Here is a 25,014-nt window from a genome sequence, read left to right on the forward strand (position 1 = left end):
TCAGTAGAGCAGTATTACTTAAAGGGCATCTGTCAGCAGATTTGTACCTATGAAACTGGCTGATCTGTTACTTGGCAGCTGAAGGCACCTGTGCTGGTCCCATGTTTGTATGTCCCCGCATTGCTGAGAAAAATTCAGTTTTAAATATGCCAATGAGCCTTTAGGAGTAACAGGGGAGCTTCCATTACACCTAGAGGCTCTGCTCTCTCTGCAACTGCCCCTCTGCACTTTGACAGATCCAGGCAGTGAAAACGAAAACTTGGCTTAGGTTCCGACTGGTACCTTGGAACCAAAGCTAAGTTCAGATCCAAGTTTTAAAATGTTTTTTCCAGTTTAAAAATCAAATATCGAAGTTATTCACTGAAGTCTCGCAAGACTTCTGGAATTACTGACTTCGCCTCATGGGAGCCTGTACATTTTAATGCTGTACGGAGAGGGATCTCCATACAGCATTAGGCTACATGCACACGAACAAAGCTGCACCGAATGCTGAACGGAGCAAGATTTCGCCAGAGCACAGGGCTGGCAGACAGATGCGAGCGCTGCCTGGCCCTGTCAATCAGGACTGGGAGGGAGGCGACAAAGGTGGGAGAACGGAGCCCCTAGGAGCAGGAACAACGCCCCCCCTCCCCCCGCTCCTAGAGGCTAATTAGCATATTATAAAAGTTAGATTTCTGGCGTAACGGGGGAATAGAGAAAAGTAGGAATAGGCTAGTTAGGTTTAGCTGACATTAGCACATCGCTAATCTCAGCTAGCTTAATAGGGTTAAATCTGGTGACAGAATCCCTTTAAAACTGAATATAAATGGCTCCTATGTAGATCACTATCCTGAGTCGTCTTATAATGTTTGCTCTTGAAACTTTGCATTTTCTAAACTCTTTTTGCTGAACAGTATTTTTTATTTTTTTTTCACACTTCAAATTCAATTCAACTGCTCACACATGACATTCAAAGGTCCTGCAAATCACATCCACAGCTTCATATGATTTTCCAGAAATGTTGACAGCAGTCTTTTGGATGGCTAGCCTAATTTGATGTCTCTGTCGATTCAGTTTGTCAGGATAAAATGATAGCTTTGAGACGTTGCCATTGGTTGTGTATTGGGTGTAGTGAATATACTTTTCATATCTTGGTTTACATATTTTTTAATCCAATTGTATAATTGTTTTCAAAGCAGACATTTGAAACAAAATTAATAGAACCTGGAAAACACATGATGTAATAGAAAATGATCAACATCTATCATTTATACAATTTATGTGCAATTTATGTGCAATTTATTTATGCAGTCTGCATAAAACTGCAATTTCATTATTCAGTTAAGATGGCCGCCACTGCCCTCACCCTGAGGCTAATCCCGCCTGCCCTCACTAGCCAGTAACAATAGCCCCCCAAAGGTGTCAGTAACCAGAGCCCTCCCCCTAAAGGGTTAATCTCCTGCAACACAAAGGGGCCCTCTTACCACACGTTGCTTTCATTTATACACTGAGCAGACGGCAGATCTCCCTTCCCTGCTCTGCGCTGCTTCAACCCTGCTTTCTCCAGCTCTGCTGAGTGAGGGAGCGTCTGCCAAGCGCAGGGACAGGGAGAAGTGCACACAGCCCAGGCACTGTTATCAGCTGCTGGGGAGGACCTGGCTTTAATCATTTACTTACAGTCACCTTGCACGCAGCCTGCTTCTGCGTCCTCCGTCCTTCAACACATAGGCGGACCATGCCTAGCAACCCTATTTTAAGCACAGGTAAAAGTAGGCAGTACAGGGAACAAAACTGTGGAATTAAGGGGTAATTGAATGCACAGTGAAAAGTTGAAATAGGGCCACCAAGGAGATATTAATCACCACAATCCAATACTCCCCCAAAAAATATGACAGTTATACTTTAAGGCCTCATGCACATGGCCGCTGTTTGCGGGCCGCAATACTGGCCACGGCCATGTGCTCACCGCATCACGGATGCGGACCCATTCACTTGAACAGAGAAACAGATCTCCATAGTGCTTCTGTAGGGTTTCTGTCCATGCCTCTGCGCTGCAAAGAAATAGAACATGTTCTATTTTTTTGCTGTGCGGACGGATCATGGACCCATTCAAGTTGAGCAAGCACGGATGGTGCCCGTGCATTGGGGACCGCGAATTGCGGTCCCCAATGCACAGAATGGCCGAACGACGCCATGTGTAAGAGGTCTAATGGGCAGAAGTATTCACCCAAGCTTTGTGCCCTGTTGTCTGTGATTGCCTATCCTCGTTATGTAAAGACAGGTTGATGGACTTCTACTAGCCCATCTTCTGCTGAGAAGTAGAGTGATTACAAATATTGGAGCACTAAGCTTGCTGAGTGTTTCTGCCCCTTTGTTCAAGCTGTCGGTTGGGGGTCTCAGCACTTGTACCCACACTGAAAAAATCTTTTTATATGTCACTACTTCATATCTAAAGTTTTGTGAAATGACATTTAACACTTTAATGCACACGACTGTTGTGTGTTTTGCAGTCCGCAAACCGCGGATCAGCAAAACAGGGATGGCGTCCGTGTGTATTCCGCAATTTGCAGAACGGCACGGACAGCCTTTTGCCCGGTCCTTACCCCTTAAGGACCGGGCTAATTTTCACTTTAAGGACTAGGCTTTTCTTTGCAAATCTGACCAGTGTCACTTTGTGTGAATAACTTTGAAACGCTTTTACTTATCCAGGCCATTCTGAGATAGTTTCGTCATATATTGTACATCATGACACTGGTAAAATGAAGTTAAAATATAAATAAAAATACTAAATTTACCAAAAATTTTGAAAATTTCCAAGTTTCAATTTCTCTACTTCTATTCTATAATACATAGTAATACCTCAAAAAGTAGTTATTACTTAACATTTTCCATATGTCTACTTCATGTTTGGATCATTTTGGGGATGCCATTTTATTTTTTGGGGGACGTTACAAGGCTTAGAAGTTTAGAAGTGAATCTTGAAATTTTTCTGAAATTTTCCAAAACCCACTTTTTAACTACCAGTTCAGGTCAGGTTTTTAGCCAATTGTCTTAGGTAGCGGCTCATATTTTGCGGGATGAGAGGACGGTTTTATTGGCAGTATTTTGGGGTGCTTATGACCTTTTGATCGCTTGATATTACACTTTTTGTTATGTAAGGTGACAAAAAAAAAGCCAAGTAGGGGGCTTAGGTGGACTTATCTAGTGGGCCGGAAAACTAGTACGAGCCCCAGGGCGGCTCGTACTAGTGTGGGCCACAGGGTCCCTGGCATGGGGGTCCCCTTGCTCCGCCTGGCGGCGTCTCTGCCGCCTTGGTGGCTCATCATCATCACTACCACATGAGGAGGACGCGGATGACAAAAGGAAAGTGGGGTCATCCTTGTACTACTGGGGCCATAGGGGAGTGTGTGTGTGTGTGTGGGAGGAGGGGGGACGGGTGTTCACGTTCACTACCCTAACCCACCCTAAACCTAACAGAAAAAATATATAAAATTAAATTTAAAAAAATCAAAGCCTCAAAAATTAGAAAAAACGTTCAAACTGCGCTAACAGTGGCCGGATGCTAAGAGTGCCAACCACAGTCAGCGCAAGCACACAAAAAAATAAAATAAACTCTTGTGCCCCCAAAAATGTGTGTGTGTGTGTGTGTGTGTGTATAGGGGGTTCAGGGGGCAAGTTGCAGCACCCCTGGGGGGGGGGGGTCTAGGGTCGCACAGCTGAGTGTGCTGTGGACCTCAGACACCCGATCAGGGTGAAGCCCGAAAATAAAACTATCCCTCAGTCTCCCTGCCTAATCTAACTTTTCCCTAAACCTGTCCCTGCAAACTTTGGTGGCTCACGTGGGGGTGCTGGGCTCAGTGATGGATGGACGGACGGACTCCTCTTTCCACGGAAGCAGAGTGGTGGAGGAGAGCAGAGCTGGGGGAATTTAACCCCTGCTCGTCCAGCCAATATGATGCAATACTGAGAGGTGATGTCACCGCCACCTCTCAGGATCTAAGGATGGTGATTGGTGGTGTATTATCACACCACCAATCACCATCCTATTCCGGGTTATCGGGTCTCCGGAGACCCGAATGACCCGGAAAAGCAGCATACCGCAGATTTTTATTTGCGGACCACGGAACGGAGCAACGGATGCGGACAGCACACTGAGTGCTGTCCGCATCTTTTGCTGCCCCATTGAAGTGAATGGGTCCTCATCCAAGCCGCCAAAACTGAGGCTCGGATGCGGACCAAAACAACGACCGTGTGCACGAGGCCTGACCTACAGAAAGTGCCTTAATTGTTTGCTCATTGACTGTTAAACGGTAACTGATGGTTTGTTACTCCAGCTTATCCTCCCCAATACAAGTAGTTCCTGCATGAACCATTTGTCTAGCGTCACCTTTATGCTCACACACAAGACCTTTCGGTGTTTTGCAATCCGCAAATTGCGAACTCGCAAAACACAGATACCGGCCAAGTGCATTCTGCATTTTGCGTAACGGACCGACCCCTAATAGAACAGTCCTATCCCTGTCTGTAATGCGGACAATTATAGGACATGTTCTATTTTTTTTACCGGAGCAGACATGCTGACACGGAATGCACACAGAGTCATTTCTGTTTTTTGTGGCCCCATTTAAGTGAACGGGTCCGCATACGAGCTACAAAAAAACTTAATGGACACAGAAAAAAAAGGAAAAATGTTTATTGTCTGTGTTAGGATGAAAATGAAGCCACGCATTTAGTAAAGGTAAAATAATAGGGGGGAATTATGAAAGTAGATCATCTCTGATGGATGTAATTGCTGAAAGTCATTAGCAGGGAAATAAAGTGCTACTGTTCATGATTTGAGCAGTAAATTATACCTGTTTCCCTTTCTGCAGCCCTACGAGTAATTCCCTGCTTTCTTTAACACATTTAGCACCCATCTCCTCCATTATTTAGTTTACTTGTTCTCTTTTTGTTGAAAAGACTCCCTCAACAATGAGCGGATGACAGGTCTCCTCTGTGGAGAACTCTTCTGCCAATGATGAATTGCCCTTCTGGACCACTATGACATTAAACAGCTGGAATGAAAATCCTTGGGCTGTCCATGTATTGTGCAGGTCTGCTGGGGTCCTACAAAGGGTGACACTGTCTTTGTAGTTCTCTGCCTTGTGTCCAGGACCCCTCCTCTCACTCAGATTTACCTAAAAGGGTATTTTAGTATGTTTCTCTAAACTCTACACCCCTTTAAGACCTAAGTGTTAGTGTATCTTATTGTGGAGGCTAAAGTACTGTGAATGTTGTACCTTCTAAGGTACTTTTATGTTCTTGTAGCTTCTCCGTTTCCCTTTGAAAGTTTTCTTCTAGTCAACATTGTACAAAGGCAGTAAAAGGTGTTGGCGATGAGAAATAAAGATGGCTTTCCTACTGTAGTTTTTATTAGACTGGAAGACAGCAAGGATCTTTGAAAAATAAATTAAATGGATATCCTAGGCTTCTAATATTGATGACTGGAGATGAGCAAATCCACTGAAGTGGAATTCGATCTGAATTTCAGGATAAATTCGATTCACCGCATGGCAGTGCATAGATTTAACCTGAAATAGTGTAAAAAAAAAAAAAATTATACTTGCCTCCTCCATTAGCTCTGGAGGGGCCAGCCACCGCCATCTTGAGTGAAGATCTCAGCCGAAATCCTGTGCGCAGTGACGTTTGACGTAATGACGTCATCTCGGGTCGTATGAGATTTCATATGTATATTACAAAAATGGTCAGCATCACTGCCTCTATATATTAGGCCCCCTGCACACGAGCGTGTGCACCCCGTGGTCGTGCTGCGGCCCTCAAAATGCGGCCGCAATGCACAAACACAGTCCGTGAGGCAGCGGATCGCGGACCCATTCACTTTAATGGGTCCGCGATCCGGCCGTTCCGCAAAAAGATAGGACATGTTCTATCTTTTTGCGGAACAGAAGTACGGGATGAAATCCCAAGGAAGCACTCCATAGTGGTTCCGTGCTTCAATTCCGCATCTCCGGATTTGCGGAATGCCCACGGAACAGCACTTGTGTATTGCGGATCCGCAATACGGCAACGGGAAGCACACGTTCGTGTGCAGGGGGCCTTACACAAATAAAAATAAAATGACAGTTACACTTAAGAAGCACTCCCACAAAAATACAGTATATATTTCTCTGACCTTTTAGAAAAGCACCTGATGTAAAATGTAATGAAGGTCATTTTCTTACCAGTGTTTGTATTTGTGAGTTATAACCTCCCTTCTGATCCTCAGCTGTGTCATGTGACCAGCACTTTGACTTCTCAAATAACACAGCATCTTATGCGTGGACAGGAAGCCAGTTTCTCTATGTATTTCTATGGGATCCTCAATGTCCATCTCATAGAAATGAATAGAGAAGTAACTGACTTCCTGTCCTGTGTCTGTGGGAAGTCAGAGTGTTGGTCACATGACACAGCTGAGGAGCAGAAAGGAGGTTATAACTCCCAAATACAGTCACCGTTGAGAAGATAACTCACTACAGATTACAGCATGCACCATTCTAACAGGTCAGAGAATTAGGTTTGTACCAGTTAACAACGCTGCATATTTGCAATTTTTTGTTCGATCTATGTGGTACTAGAAACATGTGGTTTTTATTTTCTTTCTTTGGCTGCTGAGCACAACTAAACCCTGGCCAGTGAAATCCTCAGTCCTCCCTGGAGTCAGCAGAAGGTTATGTATCAAAGTAATAATGGAGCAGTTTTATTGTTCCATATGTTTCATAACAGACTTAAATATGAAAGGAATAATTGGATAACACGTTGCTCCGTTGTATATCATATGATCTACTGGAAGTTACATTTATAATAGCCAATCCATATACATAAACGCAAATCTGTGCTCAGTATTTAACCTATCTGCAGATTTTAAAAAAAGATCATGTAAAAAAAAAAAAAAATTCACTTTAGTAATAGTCATATGGCCTTTTAAAGCACAACTTTGCCTGAAAATGGATAAACTGTATATACTTAAGTTCTATGGGGGACATTTATTAAGACTGGTAATTGATACGTCAGTCTTAATCCCTGTGCGCTTCTGGTGAATGCGCCAAAGTTATGTTGAGGCACGGCCTCTACATAACTTTGGCGCTTGCTGCCACCAGTCGTGCGACATGATTTAATCTACTCCAGCTCTCTTGCTGCCGTAGATTAAGATAATTTTCATCGCCAAAAACTGGTGTGGGAAATGATGAATGAGATGGCCTGCCAGCCCGTCCTGTTACCCGCCCACGCCACGTCCCCTTTTTCCGCCACTTGCAAAACACAAAATGTCCGTATTCCAAAACAATTTTTTTTCCTAATGCAGCTAAAATGAAATATTTTATATTAATCTTGATTAACAATTTTCCAACATTTTGTGTCTGCAGCGCTTATGTAGAACTATAGTTCTCCGTGGTAACCAGCTACAAACAGAATGTTTCTCCACTTACACTCCCATCTGTACTTTACAGCCTTTGGAGGTACACTACCCAACTGGTAACACCCAGTTGGACCTCCATTGCAGACTGCTGGCAATTTATTCATAAACTTCCGGTAGTAATAACAGAGGAATTTCACAACATAGAGCCATACAAATAGATGCTCCAGAATTGTTATTGTAACATGTCCTCTTGCTGCAAAAGTATGACACATATCTACTAACCTATATCCACTTGTCCAATGTTACAGTAGAAACCCTGGAGATGGAACCAGTGGCGGTCACCCACAGACTGCAGTACCTGTTGCTAAGCGACCGCTCAAACACTTGTGTGCTGTTTAGTAAATAGAACTCTTTATAGACAACCTCCCAAATATATATATGATCGTTATTCTAGTCAGACCTGAGCATATCTCATCAGAAGTGTTCAGTTTCCTAGTGAACCTTGTGGCCCAGATTTACAAATGTGTCAGCGCCAATGCTTATCGGGAGGACTTAGTGGGAAGTGGGTATGGCGCTGTGTGAAAGATGGTGGGGCCTAAGCTGTGTCATTTAGGGCCAAAACTGTGGTACAGTTCTGATGTGCACATCTGTCTCAAATTAAGGCTACTTTCACTCTGCCGTTTGGTGCGGATCAGTCATGGATCTGCACAGACGGATCTGCACCGATAATACAACCGCATGCACCCGTTCAGAACGGATCCGTTTGTATTATCTTTAACATTGCCAAAACGGATCAGTCTTGAACACCATTGAAAGTCAATGGAGGACGGATCTTTTTTCTATGGTGCCTAATTGTGTCAGTAAAAACGGATCCGTCCCCATTGACTTACATTGTATGCCAGGACGGATCCATTTGGCTCTGCATCATCAGACAGACACCAAAACACTGCAAGCAGTGGTGTCCATCTCCAAAGCGGAATGGTGACTGAACGGAGGCAAACTGATGCATTCTGATCGGATCCTTTTCCATTCAGAATGCATTAGGGAAAAACTGATCCGTTTTGGACCGCTTGTGAGAGCCCTGAACGGATCTCACAAACGGAAAGCCAAAACACCAGTGTGAAAGTAGCCTTAGCCAACCAATAGTTGGTATCTGTTAATGATGATAATAATAATCTTTATTAATATAACGCCAACATATTCCACAACGCTTTACATCAGGGGTTTATGTACAAACAGACATAAATAACATAGCAAAAAAATATGGGGGGGTTCAGCCCGCACAACCCTGTATGCAGGTGCACATTGCTATGGCGAAATACAGATACAAACGCAAAAACACAAATTAAATCGCACTCTGCAACCAGCACTCTGCCCTGCCTCTATGCTGGATGTTGAATGAGGCATTGGTGTACATTTTGGCCAAAGCGTAATAAACCACTCACCACGTCAAATACGTGGTAAGTTATAAAATACACGTAAATAACATAGCAACAGACAAGTCAATAATTAGAACAAGAGGAAGGCGGCCCTGGTCGCAAGAGCTTACAATCTATGAGTTAGGCCTCATGCACACAAATGTTCAGTTTTTTTTGCAGACCGCATGCGGATCCATTCATTTCAATGGGTCCACAAAACATACGGAATTTACTTCCTGTGCATTCCGTTTCCATATGGCTGCATTAACATCCTCTTATTATTGTCTGCATTATGGACAAGGATAGGACTGTTCTGTTAGGGACCAGCTGTTCCATTCTGCAAAATACGGAATGCACACGGATGTCTTCCGTATTTTTTGTGGATCTTTTTTTGCAGACCGCAAAATACATACAGTTGTGTGCATGAGGCCTTAGTGAAACACATTTATCCTCCAGTCTGAGCCCCTGTGATCAATCTGGTACAGGTCTAGACAGCCTGTCTATGGTCCCTTTACATGGGAATCTGCTGATCGCTAACGGAGTGATCTCCTCCAGAGTATAGGGAGGAGCGATCGCTAATGCCATCGCTCTTCCCTATAAAGACTGGTTGTTTCCCTGCAGGAGGTTGTGTTTACACGGCACGATTTGCTGCCAGTAAACAATCACTTTTGCGTACTATTGGATTACCCAATGAACTAACTAATCAGCGGTACATTTACAGCGCCTGTGCAATTCTCTGCCCATACAGTACAAAGGGCCCTTTACTAATGTATTGCGATTCTCCATATTGCCCCCTTTACTGGCTTCGTTCATTATGCACTGCTCATATCCAGAAGTTACGACCACCCTGCAATCCATCAGCAAGGGTGTGCTTGCACATTGTAGGAAAAAGCAGCCGCCTCCCTGGTGGCCCGACCCTTTGGCGCGCACGAAGATACGCATGCGCAGCTGTGGCTGTTAGTCCTGGAAACGAACAGTGTATAATGTGATGGAAAAATGAATCAAGCCAGTGAAGGAAGCAATATTGTCAATCACAATACAGTAGAAAGGGCCTTGTATCCACTTTCTCTAAGTGAAACAACCCCTTTAATGATTTTCTTGCAGTTAGACATTCTTCTGTCACAGTACTTCGAACTGGATGTGTCCGGGGTTCTTCTTTTCTGTGCAGTGGTCTAGAATGATGGAGGCCGTTGCTTCAGCAGTGATCACCATCCCCGAGGAACCTTTAATCTAAGCAGGGAAGGAACATTAGTCACAGGAGGGGCTGCTGCCTTCTGTGAGCGGCAGAATCAGGCCAGCAGTAACCTCAGGAAATGAGAGCAGCCTCATAAAACTTCTCATGCGGGACGTGCGCAGGACGTTATCTAGTACATCTATCTGGCAGGCATCAGGGCATGATGTGTGTAGGATATGGTTAGGTTTGGTGAATGGAATCTGATGATGACTTTGTGTTTCAGAGGATCCGAATAACAATCTGTAGAAATGTTTTTAATGCTGTTGTGGTAATATACCGAACATCCTGTTTTTAAAAAAGTTTGAAATTCTAGTTTTGTGCCTTCTGAAGCTGCATTTTCTAAATAGGCATACCTCTATACAGGTCGGTGGCCGCAGAACACGGCCATACCTTTCTTGTGACAATCCCATCCTCTAATCCCGAGAAATAGTTCCTTTAATTGTTATGCAAATACGGTTTCAGTGCACTGTGGGTGGGGCCTCTCTGTTCGGTGCACCATCGCTCCACCAGTAGAGCCACTGAGATCTCCCAGCTGTTAATGATGAGGCAATGGAAGCCAAGTGCACTGAATGGAGCGGCGTCGCCCATGGTGCACCGAAAACCGTATTTGCCTAAAAATATGACTTTTAAATTAGAGGATGGGATTTTGACAAGAAAGGTATGGTTATGTTTTGGGGCGCCTTCCCTACATGCCGGTATGCTTACTTAGAAACTGTGACAGGCCCCCTTTAAATAGTAGTCTCTTTGTGCCCTTCCTCTTTTATCCCTCCTGGAAATGTCTGATTACATTGACAACTGCTAGCTTTCCTCTCATCAGTTTGGGTCTCTCACTGCACAGTCTGAATGTGTCAGCAGGTGTAGGGACACAACCCATGAGCAAATGTATTTCCAGGATGGATAATAGAGCCACGGGAGGCAAAGTCAGATGAATAGTTCTTTATGGTGAATAAGGGGGGAGCTGACAGATCAGCTTGATGATGATGATTTTTCTTTTCTTTACAGATGCGTAGAAGTTATTGCAAAGGAAGGCCGAAGCCTGAAAGAGCTCTACTTAGTAACGTGCAAGATCACGGATCACGGTATCTCATTCTGTATTCTATTTGGCAGCTGCATCCACTTAACCACTGTTATTTATGAGCTGTTATAAGAACGTGTTCAGCTTAGTGTGAAATATTGGTGACGGGCAATAACGGCAGAATTTACAGTATATCGCACCTTCCATACCTACGTAAATTGTGTCAGCTGACAGCGCTCCGGCAATTAGGAAATTAACTTGTGTCGTAATTGTTGACCTGTACACAATACCCGCATACTGATAGCGCTTACACGTAATTACATTTCTCCGCACCGGAGAATTATTGAGCAGCTAGTCAACATTTGTCGTGTGCATTAATAACACAATATAATGGTCTCCTTCTCTCTGGTGCTAATGTATCTTGTGGACGCGCCGCCATCTTGAGCGCAGTCTATGCATTTCACTGTTAGTGCGTTCATTATTAACCCAGAGCTGAACACGAAAGTCAATTGATGCATTTGTCCTTGCATTATGTATCCTACTATATATTCCCTGGGAGGGGGTTTAAAGAGAAAAGTCAATGAACATTATGAAAATGAATCTCCCATAATAATGCTCTGATACCGCTGTCCATAGGAATCCATTGTAGCTTGAAAATCTTTTCAAAATGGCTCCAGTTAAATGGGGTTTTCCAGGAGTCCAGCCCTATATCTGGGGGTCTGACTGCTGGTGCTATTGCGGACAAGCCATTTGAGAGTGTGTTCACACAGAGGAAATCTGCCAATGACTCTTCCACTGATTCCGCAGCGGAAAACTGCCAAATCCACAGTCAGAACTCACCAATCCCATCTACTTTAATGTTAAAAACTCCACCGTGTGCACACAGTGTGAGGGCTCGTTCCCACGAACGTGTGAAGCCCGTGCTGTGGACCGCAAATTGCGGTCCGCAATGCACAGGCACCTTCCGTGGGACAGGCTCATGGGGATCACAGGCCCATTCACTTGAATGGGTCCGCGATCCCTCCGTTCCGCAAAAAGGGAGAGCACGTTCTATCTTTTTGCGGTGCGGAGGCACGGAACGGAACCCCAGAAAGCACTGTAGTGTTCTGTTCCGTTCTTTCGTTTCACACCGTTCCGCATATCCGGTTTTGCGGAGCCATTGAAATGAATGGGTCCTCATCCGTGATGCGGAATGACAACGGAACGGTGCCCGTGTATTGCGGATCCGCAAATGCAGTCCGCAATATGGGAACGGGACACCAACGGTCGTGTGAACGAGCCCTAAAAGGGTAGAGGTTTTTTCAGCAGCTGATTTGACAAATGCTTGAGGAGAGACAGGTTACTTCTTGGAAGCAGATTGAATTGAGAATCTCATAGAAGCATATAGGTAAGCAGAGAAACCTCAACCAAATACTCTTTTATTACTCTTGTAAAAACTTCTCTAAAGCCACCACCAAATTAGAAATCTGCCACCGAGAACAATCTGCTGCAGATCTACAGATTTTCCTGCCGCTGACTCGTGACTCTGATACTGTGTAGTGGCTGTGCTTGGTATTCACTCGAATGGGACTTTTCTGTAGCACTCACAATAATGCTGTGGACTCTTCAAACATCTGATTGGTGGGAGTCAGACCCCCATCAATATAATATTGATGACCTTTCCTGAGGATAGGTCATCAATATGTTACTCCACCAAAACCCTTTTTACAGAGTCGCTAGCAATTTCCATATTTTTTTATTGGTACGGCATGTTTTTTTCTGAGTGATTAAGAAAAATATAGTAGGTACCTTAGTTTTTCCATAGAGTTATATGGAAATATCTTGAAAATCATTTGGTTAGGTTTTTGATCGTACTCACTTGCTCTAACCTAGCTCCCTGGCTCTCTTCTGTGGTCTTCTGGTCCTTATTTGTGGGGTCATGAGCTCAGCTGCAACCAATGACTGGTCTCTGGTGATGTGTCCCCAGCTGGCATGTGACCCAGCAGTGACGTGCCACTTGCTAAGGCCATTGATTGCAGCAGTGCATCACTTCGTCCATCCAGATGTTTACAGACAGGGGCCTAAGAGCCAGGGAGCCGAAACTGGTGGCGGCAGCAGATGAACATGTTTTTTTCAACAGGTTCATCAGACTTGGGTTCAAATTAAAAAAAATGTTCAAAAATCTGTAAATCCCCTTTAAGGCCTCATGCACACAGCAGTAGCCGTTTTTGTGGTCCACACTGTGGATCCGCAAAACATGTATATTGGCCGTGTGCGCTCTGCCTTGTCCTCTATCAGAACAAAATAGAACATAGTCCTTTTTTATTTTTTGCCGGGCCACATAATGAAAATACGGATGCGGACAGCACATGGTGTGCTGTTAGCATCTTTTGCGGCCCCATTGAAATGAATGTGGATCGGATGCAGACCAAAACAACGGTTGTGTGCATGAGGCCTAAGTCTGAGGCATGTAAAAATGGGTTGCCTCCAGTCAATACAGTATGTTCATAAATACACTATGTAAGGGATCGTCTCTTTTCAGGGGGTCACACTCACAGATATCTCACCAGACAACGGATTTTCATGTCCAAACTGTGCATTTATTTTGACGGTCTTCTTATAAAGGATAGTCCAGTTATACATCACTGGGTGGGGTGAGGTTCCCACACCGCCAACACTTAATACACAAATAAACTCCTGCCCGTCTAGGCGCTGCCTAAACACAATACGTCTCTACCTCACTCATAGAGCTCAGTTCACACATGGACAACATATGCGGCTTTCTTCAGCCAACATCAATACTGCAGCCTCAAGGCTGTGGCAACTCCAGTACCTTTTGGGGGAGTGTGGCCCAGTAGTTCTCCAGACGCTGGGCGTGCAACCCTCGTTCTCTAGGTGTCGCTAGGTCCTCCAAACCTCAGGCTATTCAAAACCTTGTGGCCCCTCAGTCCTCCTGACTGAGACCACAAACAGAACCTCTGCTTCACAAAACAGTCTCGCTCTCTCTCCTCAGACTGACCTACTCTGAGGCGCTTTATGCCAGCCTGATTACAGCAGGCCTCACCTGCGATCACCTCAGGTAGAAAGGAAAACCCATACTGGAAGGGTATGGACTGGGAACTCCCTCCACCAAGCCTAGCCACCAGTCCAAGTAAAATCCAGCCCAGAAAATGTATACAAAAATGTCTTGGCAAACTATGCTTTGCTGAGACTACTGCCACTCTCTGGATTTTATCTGTCTCACCCATCTGAGGTACCTGAAGTGGGACAAGACACCTTCCAGCACTGTTCACATTACCACAACTATATATATATATATATATATATATATATATGTACAGTACAGACCAAAAGTTTGGACACACCTTCTCATTCAAAGAGTTTTCTTTATTTTCATGACTATGAAAATTCTAGATTCACACTAAAGGCATCAAAACTATGAATTAACACATGTGGAATTATATACATAACAAAAAAGTGTGAAACAACAGAAAATATGTCATATTCTAGGTTCTTCAAAGTAGCCACCTTTTGCTTTGATTACTGCTTTGCACACTCTTGGCATTCTCTTGATGAGCTTCAACAGGTAGTCACCTGAAATGGTTTTCACTTCACAGGTGTGCCCTGTCAGGTTTAATAAGTGGGATTTCTTGCCTTATAAATGGGGTTGGGACCATCAGTTGCGTTGTGGAGAAGTCAGGTGGATACACAGCTGATAGTCCTACTGAATAGACTGCTAGAATTTGTATTATGGCAAAAAAGCAGCTAAGTAAAGAAAAACGAGTGGCCATCATTACTTTAAGAAATGAAGGTCAGTCAGTCCGAAAAATTGGGAAAACGTTGAAAGTGTCCCGAAGTGCAGTCACAAAAACCATCAAGCGCTACAAAGAAACTGTCTCACATGCGGACCGCCCCAGGAAAGGAAGACCAAGAGTCACCTCTGCTGCGGAGGATAAGTTCATCCGAGTCACCAGCCTCAGAAATCGCAGGTTAACCGCAGCTCAGATTAGAGACCAGGTCAATGCCACACAGAGTTCTAGCAGCAGACACATCTCTAGAACAACTGTTAAGAGGAGACTGTGTGAATCAGGCCTTCATGGTAGAATATCTGCTAGGAAACCACTGCTAAGGATAGGCAACAAGCAGAAGAGACTTGTTTGGGCTAAAAAACACAAGGAATGGACATTAGACCAGTGGAAATCTGTGCTTTGGTCTGATAAGTCCAAATGTGCGACGCAGAAAAGGTGAACTGATGGACTCTACATGCTTGGTTCCCACCGTGAAGCATAGAGGAGGAGGTGTGATGGTGTGGGGGTGCTTTGCTGGTGACACTGTTGGGGATTTATTCAAAATTGAAGGCATACTGAACCAGCATGGCTACCACAGCATCTTGCAGCGGCATGCTATTCCATCCGGTTTGCGTTTAGTTGGACCATCATTTATTTTTCCACAGGACAATGACCCCAAACACACCTCCAGGCTGTCTAAGGGCTATTTGACCATGAAGGAGAGTGATGGGGTGCTGCGCCAGATGACCTGGCCTCCACAGTCACCGGACCTGAACCCAATCGAGATGGTTTGGGGTGAGCTGGACCGCAGAGTGAAGGCAAAAGGGCCAACAAGTGAAAAGCATCTCTGGGAACTCCTTCAAGACGGTTGGAAGACCATTTCAGGTGACTACCTCTTGAAGCTCATCAAGAGAATGCCAAGAGTGTGCAAAGCAGTAATCAAAGCAAAAGGTGGCTACTTTGAAGAACCTAGAATATGACATATTTTCAGTTGTTTCACACTTTTTTGTTATGTATATAATTCCACATGTGTTAATTCATAGTTTTGATGCCTTCAGTGTGAATCTACAATTTTCATAGTCATGAAAATAAAGAAAACTCTTTGAATGAGAAGGTGTGTCCAAACGTTTGGTCTGTACTGTATATATATATATATATATATATATATATGTAGCATATACCTATACCATACAGTAGTAAAGGTGCACAAGCATCGATTACATGGCTGCATGTTACAGTTCCATTCATCTGAATAAGGCTACATGCATGTCCCCCTGTGTGCATTCCCCATCATGGATTGCGGACCCATTCACTTGAATGGGTTCGCAATCACGGAGATGTGGAATGGAAACATGGATCGGAAGCACTACGGAGTGCTTCCGTGGTGTTTCGGGCTGTGCCTCAAGTGAATGGCTCCGCGATCCGCATGCGGCTGCCCGACGGTCTGTAAGTCAAATAAGATGATTAGATGAAAACTAATTGCTGCAAGCTTTCTATATAATATCTAATCATGAAAGATTACAAAGAAAAACGTATCCAGCTAAAAACGTATGGGAAACATTTTCAAAATACTCTTGCGCATAAACATATTTTTTGTCTGCATCCGATCTGCATTTTTTGTGGATCAGATGTGGAGCCATTTACTTCAATGGGGCCCTAAAAGATGCAGACAGCACACCACGTGTCTGTTCCGTGGCATCCACAAAAATATAGAAACATGTCCTATTCTTGTCCACATTATGGACAAAGATAGGACTGTTCTATTATGGCCTGGACGTTCCTTTCCGCAAAATGCTGAACGCACACGGCCGGTATCCGTGTTTGCAAAATAGGCAATGGTCATGTGCATTAGCCCTAATAATCTGTGATGGTGGATATTTGTTATTGGTGTATATTTCGTTGTTTTTTTTTGTTTGTTTTTTTACGTTATTCTTATATTTCTATAATTTTGGCTAAAAGAAGCATTTCAGCATGTTAATATATTTTTTAACTGCCTAAAAAATATAGGGGGTAAGAATAAAAAAAAATTGGCTTTGTGCCACTCTTAAATTGTGTGCTAAAATAGTGATAGCATAGCGAGATGAAACGCGCCACAAAACACCGCCTCGGGCCATCTGAGTCCACCAAGACGGGAGTGAAAAAATAAATACATTTCAATACACTCAAGTCTTTTCATGCGGTATCGGTAACCTGAATTAATCCTTTGGCTTCTTTTTGTCTTGCTTCCGTTTTCTTTCGTTTCTTCTCTTATAGAATAATTGCATTAGGCAGGGAGAAGTGACTGGGAAGAATGGCAGAATTGAAATAGGCAACAGATGATAAGTTAAACTGCAAGGAAGAAGCCCATCTCTTCCTAAAGACTGGTAAGAGTCGGCTGCAGGGGAGAGTGTGTGTCAAATGAATTACTCTGATAGCAAGATGTATCTGTGTGCGAGAGGACAGGACTCGCGGATAGACTTGTGAATGTGTCTTTCCAATTTTCTGCTCCACTTTTAGAGTTCACTGCTTCCCCGGGCTGTAGTACTTATTAGCAGGGAAAACCGGCTTTCCGGTGTATAATATGTCTAGTGAGCAGGCAGGGATTGTCATTCCTCTATGTACGGGTCACATAGCTGTGGCGCTGACTTGCAGGCACCAGGTGTATTTATCACTTGTCCTGGTCCATTTTGATTTGCGATTGCCCCCATGATGCTTGTGGAAGGAGCACGGACACTATAACGGGTCGACATTCATTTTTCCTTCCCTGCTATGTTTTTTACGCTTTTATTATACCTTGTTTTAGTTTTCATTGGTTGACTAACTTGTGCGCAAAGTAACATTACCCCTTAGGCACATATAATGTTAGTGTCAGGTTTTTGCTGCTAGAGTGAGTTCCGCCCGAGGGTCAGGATTTTACTAGGAAATAGATTTTTGAACAGATGTGAATGTACACAGGACTGTGTGTATAGGGGCTGGTAAAGGAGAATTTATGGCCAGGGATAAAATGTATCCTCCACAACGCATAGCAGGCGTACAAGGGAGGTGTGCAGAAGGGCGACCTCTGTGCCATATGCGGCTGATGGATTTGGGATTAAGAATTTACGACTACATTTCTTCTTAAAGCAAGCATTTCCAGTTTTAACATTACATAATTATGGGTTTTCTTATTATATGTTATGGCTATTGCATTATATTGGGATAAGTGGGTCCAGTCCTAATAATAGCTTTTATTTGTTTTTTATTTATTGTGCAGTGAGTTTGATTTTGAAATGATGCAATTTTCAAGTAAATTTAATGAATGATATACTGTAATTTTTTTATTTTTTTTTTGCGGTGGGTGCTGATGAAATAGATTAAAAACATTCAGCAATTCCGCCATAGTTTTTGGAGTTTTCTTATTTGTGTCATTCGCCATATGGTATAATTGGCACGAGAACATTTTGCACAAAAAAGGGCAGGCTCCTCCCAGTTTTACCAAGAGATCGAAAGTACCAAGGGACACATTATTCCGGACTAACGGAGCGGCGCCCCGGAATAATAGTAAGTGCAGGGAGATCCCTGGGCGCCTCTCTATGTAGCCTGCTAACTTAAAGTCCGGACCCATGAAAGGTCGTCTTTAACTTTTAATACAGGAAGCAAATGCCAGCAATATAATATAGCCGGCACCCTGCCTCTGACAGGGAGCTGCGATCAGCGGCCGTTAACCCCTCAGGCGCCGCACCTGAGGGGGCAACTGCCGCTGATCTGCTGCCAGCACCCACCTCCTGTATTAAAGGTTAATTTTCATTGGTGGCACAATCTGCCCCTCCCCAGTATTAAAGTCATTGGTGGCAGTGGCCACAGGGTCCCCTCCCCTTCTCATTGGTGGCAGTAGCAGCTTCTGATCGGAGCCCCAACAGTGTAATCCTGGGGCTCCGATCAGTTACCATGGCAGCCAGGACGCTACTGAAGCCCTGGCTGCCATGGTAACATCCCTGATGCTGTGTGCACAGAGCCCAGGGCAGCAGGGAGAGTGTGAGAGCCTATTCACCCTGATAGAGAGATATCAGGGTGAATAGGACAAGGGATTAAAAGATCCCAGGTTCTGGCCCCTAAGGGGGGAAATAGTTATTAAATAAAAGGTAAAAAACACACCAAAATATTAAGTACAAATCACCCCCTTTCCCAATTCTACATATAAAATATAAATAAATAAACATCACATATTGCCACATCCAAAAAGTCAAACTATTAAAATATTTTAAAAAATCTATGCGGTGAACGCCCGAACAGAAAAAGAAATAAATAAAAACTATGCAATTCACCATTTTTTAAAATGCGGAATGCACGTGGCTTTTTTTTTTTTCATGTGGTTTCGAATGGTATCTAGTATCGCAATACTATTTTATGGTATCAAAACTGAATCAAAAGTTTGGTATCGCAACAATTCTAGTCGGCTGTATTACACAGCTCATGAGCTTATGCCATCACTGCATCATAATATTATGTTGCAGGACAAGAAGTGGTTAAAAATAATTGCTTTGAATAGATTGGCTTGATCCATCAGGCTTGTCATCTGATCATGGTGGCTCCACGGAAGCAAAAAGCACTTCATTTGAAGTCCACTTGTTGGGCACTTGCGGTGGAGTAACATGTTAATGGCTGTAGTTGTACTCCCTAGCATAAATATTTTAGGGTAGCTTATAGATGATCCTTATATTAATGGTTTTACCATACACAATTATTTAAACACTAAGGTCTGGCTAAGTGATTGATTGTCTGTCTGACCATGTAGAGAATGCTTTAAAATAATAAATAAAAAGTAATGCCTCACTGATCCGTGCCCCCTACATTCCAGCCATTCCCTGGGTCTATTCCTTGCAGCTCACTCTTATTTCCTTGTTCATGGACATGTCAAAGCAGCAACAGGGGCAGTGATAGCGGAGTGTCTATGTAACTATCAGAGTGGGAGGAGCCATACACTATCTGGGTGGGAGGTGCTATACAGTAGCTGGGTGTTGTTAGGGGCAGTGATAGGGGAGTGTCTATGTAACTAGCTGGTGGGAGGGGCTATACACTAGCTGGTTGTTGTTAGGGGCGGTGCTGGAGGTGTGGCAGAGAAAGGAGAAGTGCATCATGGGTTTGGTTGAATACAGTAACAAGAAGTGCTATAAGCTGGAAGTAAAGAAACCAGCTATTTGTTTACATGATGAAAAGTCCCAGGCACCCCTGCTGATCAGCAGTTTCAGGGAGCTGCCACGGTCCCTGAAATCTTTTATTTTTCAATACGCAGATATGCATACATTAGGAATTAACCAAAGTCTCGCGCAACTTTGGGCGAAAAGAACGTTGGCTCCCCGGAGCCAATAAATAGAAGGCTTATCAATAAGCAGTCTTTGTGCTTGGACTCCCATATTGTTGAATGGATTAGGCAGTGGCTGAGGGACAGACAACAGAGGGTTGTAGTCAATGGAGCATATTCAGACCATGGTATTGTTACCAGTGGGGTACCTCAGGGGTCTGTTCTGGGACCCATATTGTTTAATATCTTTATCAGCAAAATTGCAGAAGTCCTCGATGAAAAGGTGCGTCTTTTTGCTGATGACACAAAGCTTTTTAACAGGGTTGATGTTCCTGGAGGGATACACCAAATAGAAAAGGATTTAGGAAAACTAGAGGAATGGTCAAAAATCTGGCAACTAAAATTTTATGTTGATAAGTGCAAGATAATGCACCTGGGGCGTAAAAACCCAAGAGCAAAATATAAAATCAGTGATACAGTCCTAACCTCAGTATCTGAGGAAAGGGATTTAGGGGTCATTATTTCAGAAGACTTAAAGGTAGGCAGACAATGTCATAGAGCAGCAGGAAATGCTAGCAGAATGCTTGGGTGTATAGGGAAAGGCATTACCAGTAGAAAGAGGGAGGTGCTCATGCCGCTCTAGTGAGACCTAATTTGGAGTATTGTGCTCAGTACTGGAGACCATATCTCCAGAAGGATATTGATACTTTGGAGAGAGTTCGGAGAAGAGCTTCTAAAATAGTACATGGATTGCAGGATATAACTTACCAGGAAAGATTAAAGGACCTTAACATGTATAGCTTGGAAGAAAGACGAGACAGAGGGGATATGATAGAAACTTTTAAATACATAAATGGAATCAACAAGGTAAAAGAGGAGAGAATATTTAAAAGAAGAAAAACTGCAACAAGAGGACATACTTTTAAACCTTTGCCCCTCTAATTTAAAACTAATATCGGGAAGTATTACTTTACTGAGAGAGTAGTGGATGCATGGAATAGCCTTCCTGCAGAAGTGGTAGTTTAAGCATGCATGGGATAGGCATAAGGCTATCCTTCATATAAGATGGGGTCAGGGGCTATTCATAGTATTCAGTATATTGGGCAGACTAGATGGGCCAAATGGTTCTTATCTGCCGACACATTCTATGCTTCTGTGCGGATACAACATTAAAATGTAAATATTTGAACGAATCGATTTCAGATCTGTGATCCGAAGGTCGATTCGCTCAAGCGTAATTGTAGATTAAAGGTATTATCTAGGAATTTGATATTGATGGCCTATACTCATGATAGGTTATCGATATGAGATCGTTGGGGGTCCAACTCCTGAATTGCAACTAGGCCACTTGTCCGATGTACAGTGATGTCACTGACCTAGGAAGAGGCAGCAGCGCTCATGGAGCGCTAGCCTCTTATAACTGCTGAACGGCAGGAGTCCCGGGAACCCTGCCAATTTGATATTGGTGACCTATCTGGAGGAGGATTTAGGGCTCGTTCACATGAACGTTTTTGCGTTCCGTATGCGAGCCATTTTTTACGTTCCGTATACGGAATCATTTATTTCAGTGGTTCCGCAAAATAAATTCAATGTACTCCGTATGCATTTCGTTTCCGTATTTTCTGTTTTTCCGTTCTGTTGAAAGATGGAACATATCCTATTATTGCCCGCAAATCACGCTCAGTGGCTCCATTCAAGTCAATGGGTCCGCAAAAAAACAGAACACATACGGGAATGCATCCATATGTCCTCCGTATACGTTCCGTTTTTGCCGAACCATCTTTTGAAAATCTTATGCCCAGCCCAATTTTTTCTATGTAATTACTGTATACTGTATATGTCATACGGAAAAACGGAACAGAAACTGAAACACAACGGATCTGTGAAAAACTGACCATAAAACACTGAAAAAGCCATACGGTCGTGTGAAAGAGGCCTAAAGGAGAAGAAAGCGGAGCATGGACTTTGTGCGTACTTCTACCCCCCGTCACCCCATTGAAATGAATGGAGACATTCAGTTTTGGAAAATCCTCAACAAACTCAACATTGCAGAATGTTAAGAAGCACAGCGCACGGATTTAAAGTGGATATAAAAAGTCTACACACCCCTGTTAAAATTTCAATTTTCTGTGCTGTAAAAAAATGAGACGCAGATAAATAATTTCAGAACTTCTTTTCACTTTACTCCTCCCCAGTCTCTGCCTTTGCCCGCCCTCCAAGTCCAGACCTATCGATGAGGCAAGAGACTTGGAGGGCGGGCAAAGACAGAGACTGGGGAGGAGTAAAGTGAAAAGAAGGCAGAGCAGCCTGGGCACTTGCACACTGAATGCCGCCCCTGGGCACTTGCGAGTGCTCATTTGCATATGAATTAAACTTCGTTTTTCCTGCTGGTGCAAGTCTAAAGACAAAGACAAAGGTACCATTACAATCCTGTATAGGTGTGCTACAGAGCCATGTAAGCACTGTATATGGCCATATGAAGGTGACAGACTCCCTTTAAACTGTACAACTCAATTGTAAAACAAACTGAAATCTTTTAGGTAGAGGGAAGAAAACATATACAAATAAAATAATATGGTTGCATAAGTGTGCACACCCTTAAACTAATACTTTTTTGAAGTACCTTTTGATTTTATTACAGCACTCAGTCTTTTTGGGTATGAGTCTATCACCATGGCACATTTTGACTTGGCAAGATTTGCCCACTCTTCTTTGCAAAAACACTCCAAATCTGTCAGATTGCAAGGGCATCTCCTGTGCACAGCCCTCTTCAGATCACCCCACAGATTTTCAATTGGATTCAGGTCTGGGCTCTGGCTGGGCCATTCCAAAACTTAGATCTTCTTCTGGTGAAGCCATTCCTTTGTTGATTTGGATGTATGCTTTGGGTCGTTGTCATGCTGAAATATGAAGTTCCTCTTCATGTTCAGCTTTCTAGCAGAAGCCTGAAGGTTTTGTGCCAATATTGACTGGTATTTGGAGCTGTTCATAATTCCCTCCAGCTTAACTAAGGCCCCAGTTCCAGCTGAAAAAAACAGCCCCAAAGCATGATGCTGCCACCACCATGCTTCACTGTGGGTATGGTGTTCTTTTGGTGATGTGCAGTGTTGTTTTTGCGGTAAACATATCTTTTGGAATTATGGCCAAAAAGTTAAACCTTGGTTTCATCAGACTATAACACCTTTTCCCACATGCTTTTGGGAGACTTCAGATGTGTTTTTGCAAAATGTAGCCTGGCTTGGATGTTTTTCTTCATAAGAAAAGGCTTTCATCTTGCCACTCTACCCCATAGCCCAGACATATGAAGACTATGGGAGATTGTTGTCACATGTACTACACAGCCATTACTTGCCAGATATTCCTGCAGCTTCTTTAATGTTGCTGTAGGCCTCTTGGTAGCCTCCAAGACCAGTTTTCTTCTCGTCTTTTCATCAATTTTGGAGGGACGTCCAGTTCTTGGTAATGTCACTGTTGTGCTATATTTTCTCCACTTGATGATGACTATCTTCACTGTGTTCCATGGTATATCTAATGCCTTGGAAATTCTTTTGTACCCTTCTCCTGACCGATACCTTTTAACAATGAGATCCCTCTGATGCTTTGGAAGCTCTCTGTGGACCATGGCTTTTGTCTGTGGGATGCGACTAAGAAAATTTCAGGAAAGATCAACTAGAGCAGCTGAACTTTATTTGGGGTTAATCAGAGGCACTTTAAATGGTGGCAGGTGTATGCCGACTCCTATTTAACATGATTTTGAATGTGATTGTTTAATTCTGAACACAGCTACATCCCCAGTTTAGTTTTTTTTCTTCCCTCCACCTAAAAGATTTCAGTTTGTTTTTCAATTGAGTTGTACAGTTTATAGGTCACATTAAAAGGTGGAAAAAGTTCTGAAATGATTTATCTTTGTCAGATTTCTTTTACATCACAGAAATCTGACATTTTAACAGGGGTGTGTAGACTTTTTATATCCACTGTACTTGGGTTCAATTGATTCATACTTGCATCAAATTTCTGTGCAGTTTCAAATGAATCAAAAAATGTTTGATACATCTACTCATCCTTACCAGACATCCTACATATTCTGACATTGCCCGATCCGTTCCACACAGTACACCCTAGGGGATGGTAACACCAAGTTGTCAATGTATTCATACGTTTCCAGGAAGAATAAGAGAGTTCTATGAAAAGATGCTTAGGATTGAGAAGTGCAGCTCTAAAATATGCATGTCAGGAGGGGTGACATGTCCCCTTTAAGGCATGTATAGTATGAAATATTTATGTACAAATTTAGTGAAATACACATATTTATCTGTGTGTACAACTGTGTTTGAGAACTCCTAGGGAAAGTGGCCAATAGAGTTACTATAGCTTTAAATAGGTAAAATGTTACATACACCACCAGGGGACAGCAGTGCTTTCTTTAGCCAAAAGTGAAGGCATACCAAGCTGATTAGTGTTGTCAGGAGTAGATGACATATTCCGTGTATCATATCGTTTGTCATGATCCTGGCTTCCTAGTACACTCAAAAATGGCATTTGGCATTCAATAATTGAGCCCAAAGAGATCCACTTCACATTGTATATAACATTTTTACAAGTGGATTGGGATGATAAAGCAGTGTAGCTAGACTTTATAAGCCAAGCATTTCCTGCACTTTTATTATCACATTTGTATTTTACTGTATTCTTTTTTTCTTAGTTTTTTTGCATGATGTGTAATTTATTTCTCCATTCTTCGCTCTTGCTGTGCTTCATCTGTAAAACTACATATGTTTCATTTTCTTATTATGATCAGTCTAGTTTTATTTGGCGAAGTGTTATTTTTATCCCCATTTTGTCTTTTATGGTGTTATTTGTACTCTCATAACTTAGCTTTTTTATAAGTTTTAATTAGTTGCCTGTTTCCTTGGGAAATACAACAGAAGCCGCCCATCCAGTCCCCTGT

General features: G+C 43.1%; 1 protein-coding gene across 1 annotated transcript in view; it reads left to right on the plus strand.

Annotated features, from left to right (window-relative positions):
* The window catches only part of FBXL17 (F-box and leucine rich repeat protein 17), a 724,848-nt gene that overhangs the window by 404,624 nt on the left and 295,210 nt on the right, over nucleotides 1–25,014 (plus strand). The window contains exon 7 of the mRNA XM_044275955.1: nucleotides 11,027–11,103. Within this exon, the coding sequence (XP_044131890.1) occupies nucleotides 11,027–11,103 (77 nt within the window). The remainder of the gene's footprint in view (nucleotides 1–11,026; nucleotides 11,104–25,014) is intronic.

The sequence above is a fragment of the Bufo gargarizans genome, chromosome 1 (assembly GCF_014858855.1).
Source record: "Bufo gargarizans isolate SCDJY-AF-19 chromosome 1, ASM1485885v1, whole genome shotgun sequence".
In the NCBI taxonomy this organism is placed as follows: Eukaryota; Metazoa; Chordata; class Amphibia; order Anura; family Bufonidae; genus Bufo; species Bufo gargarizans.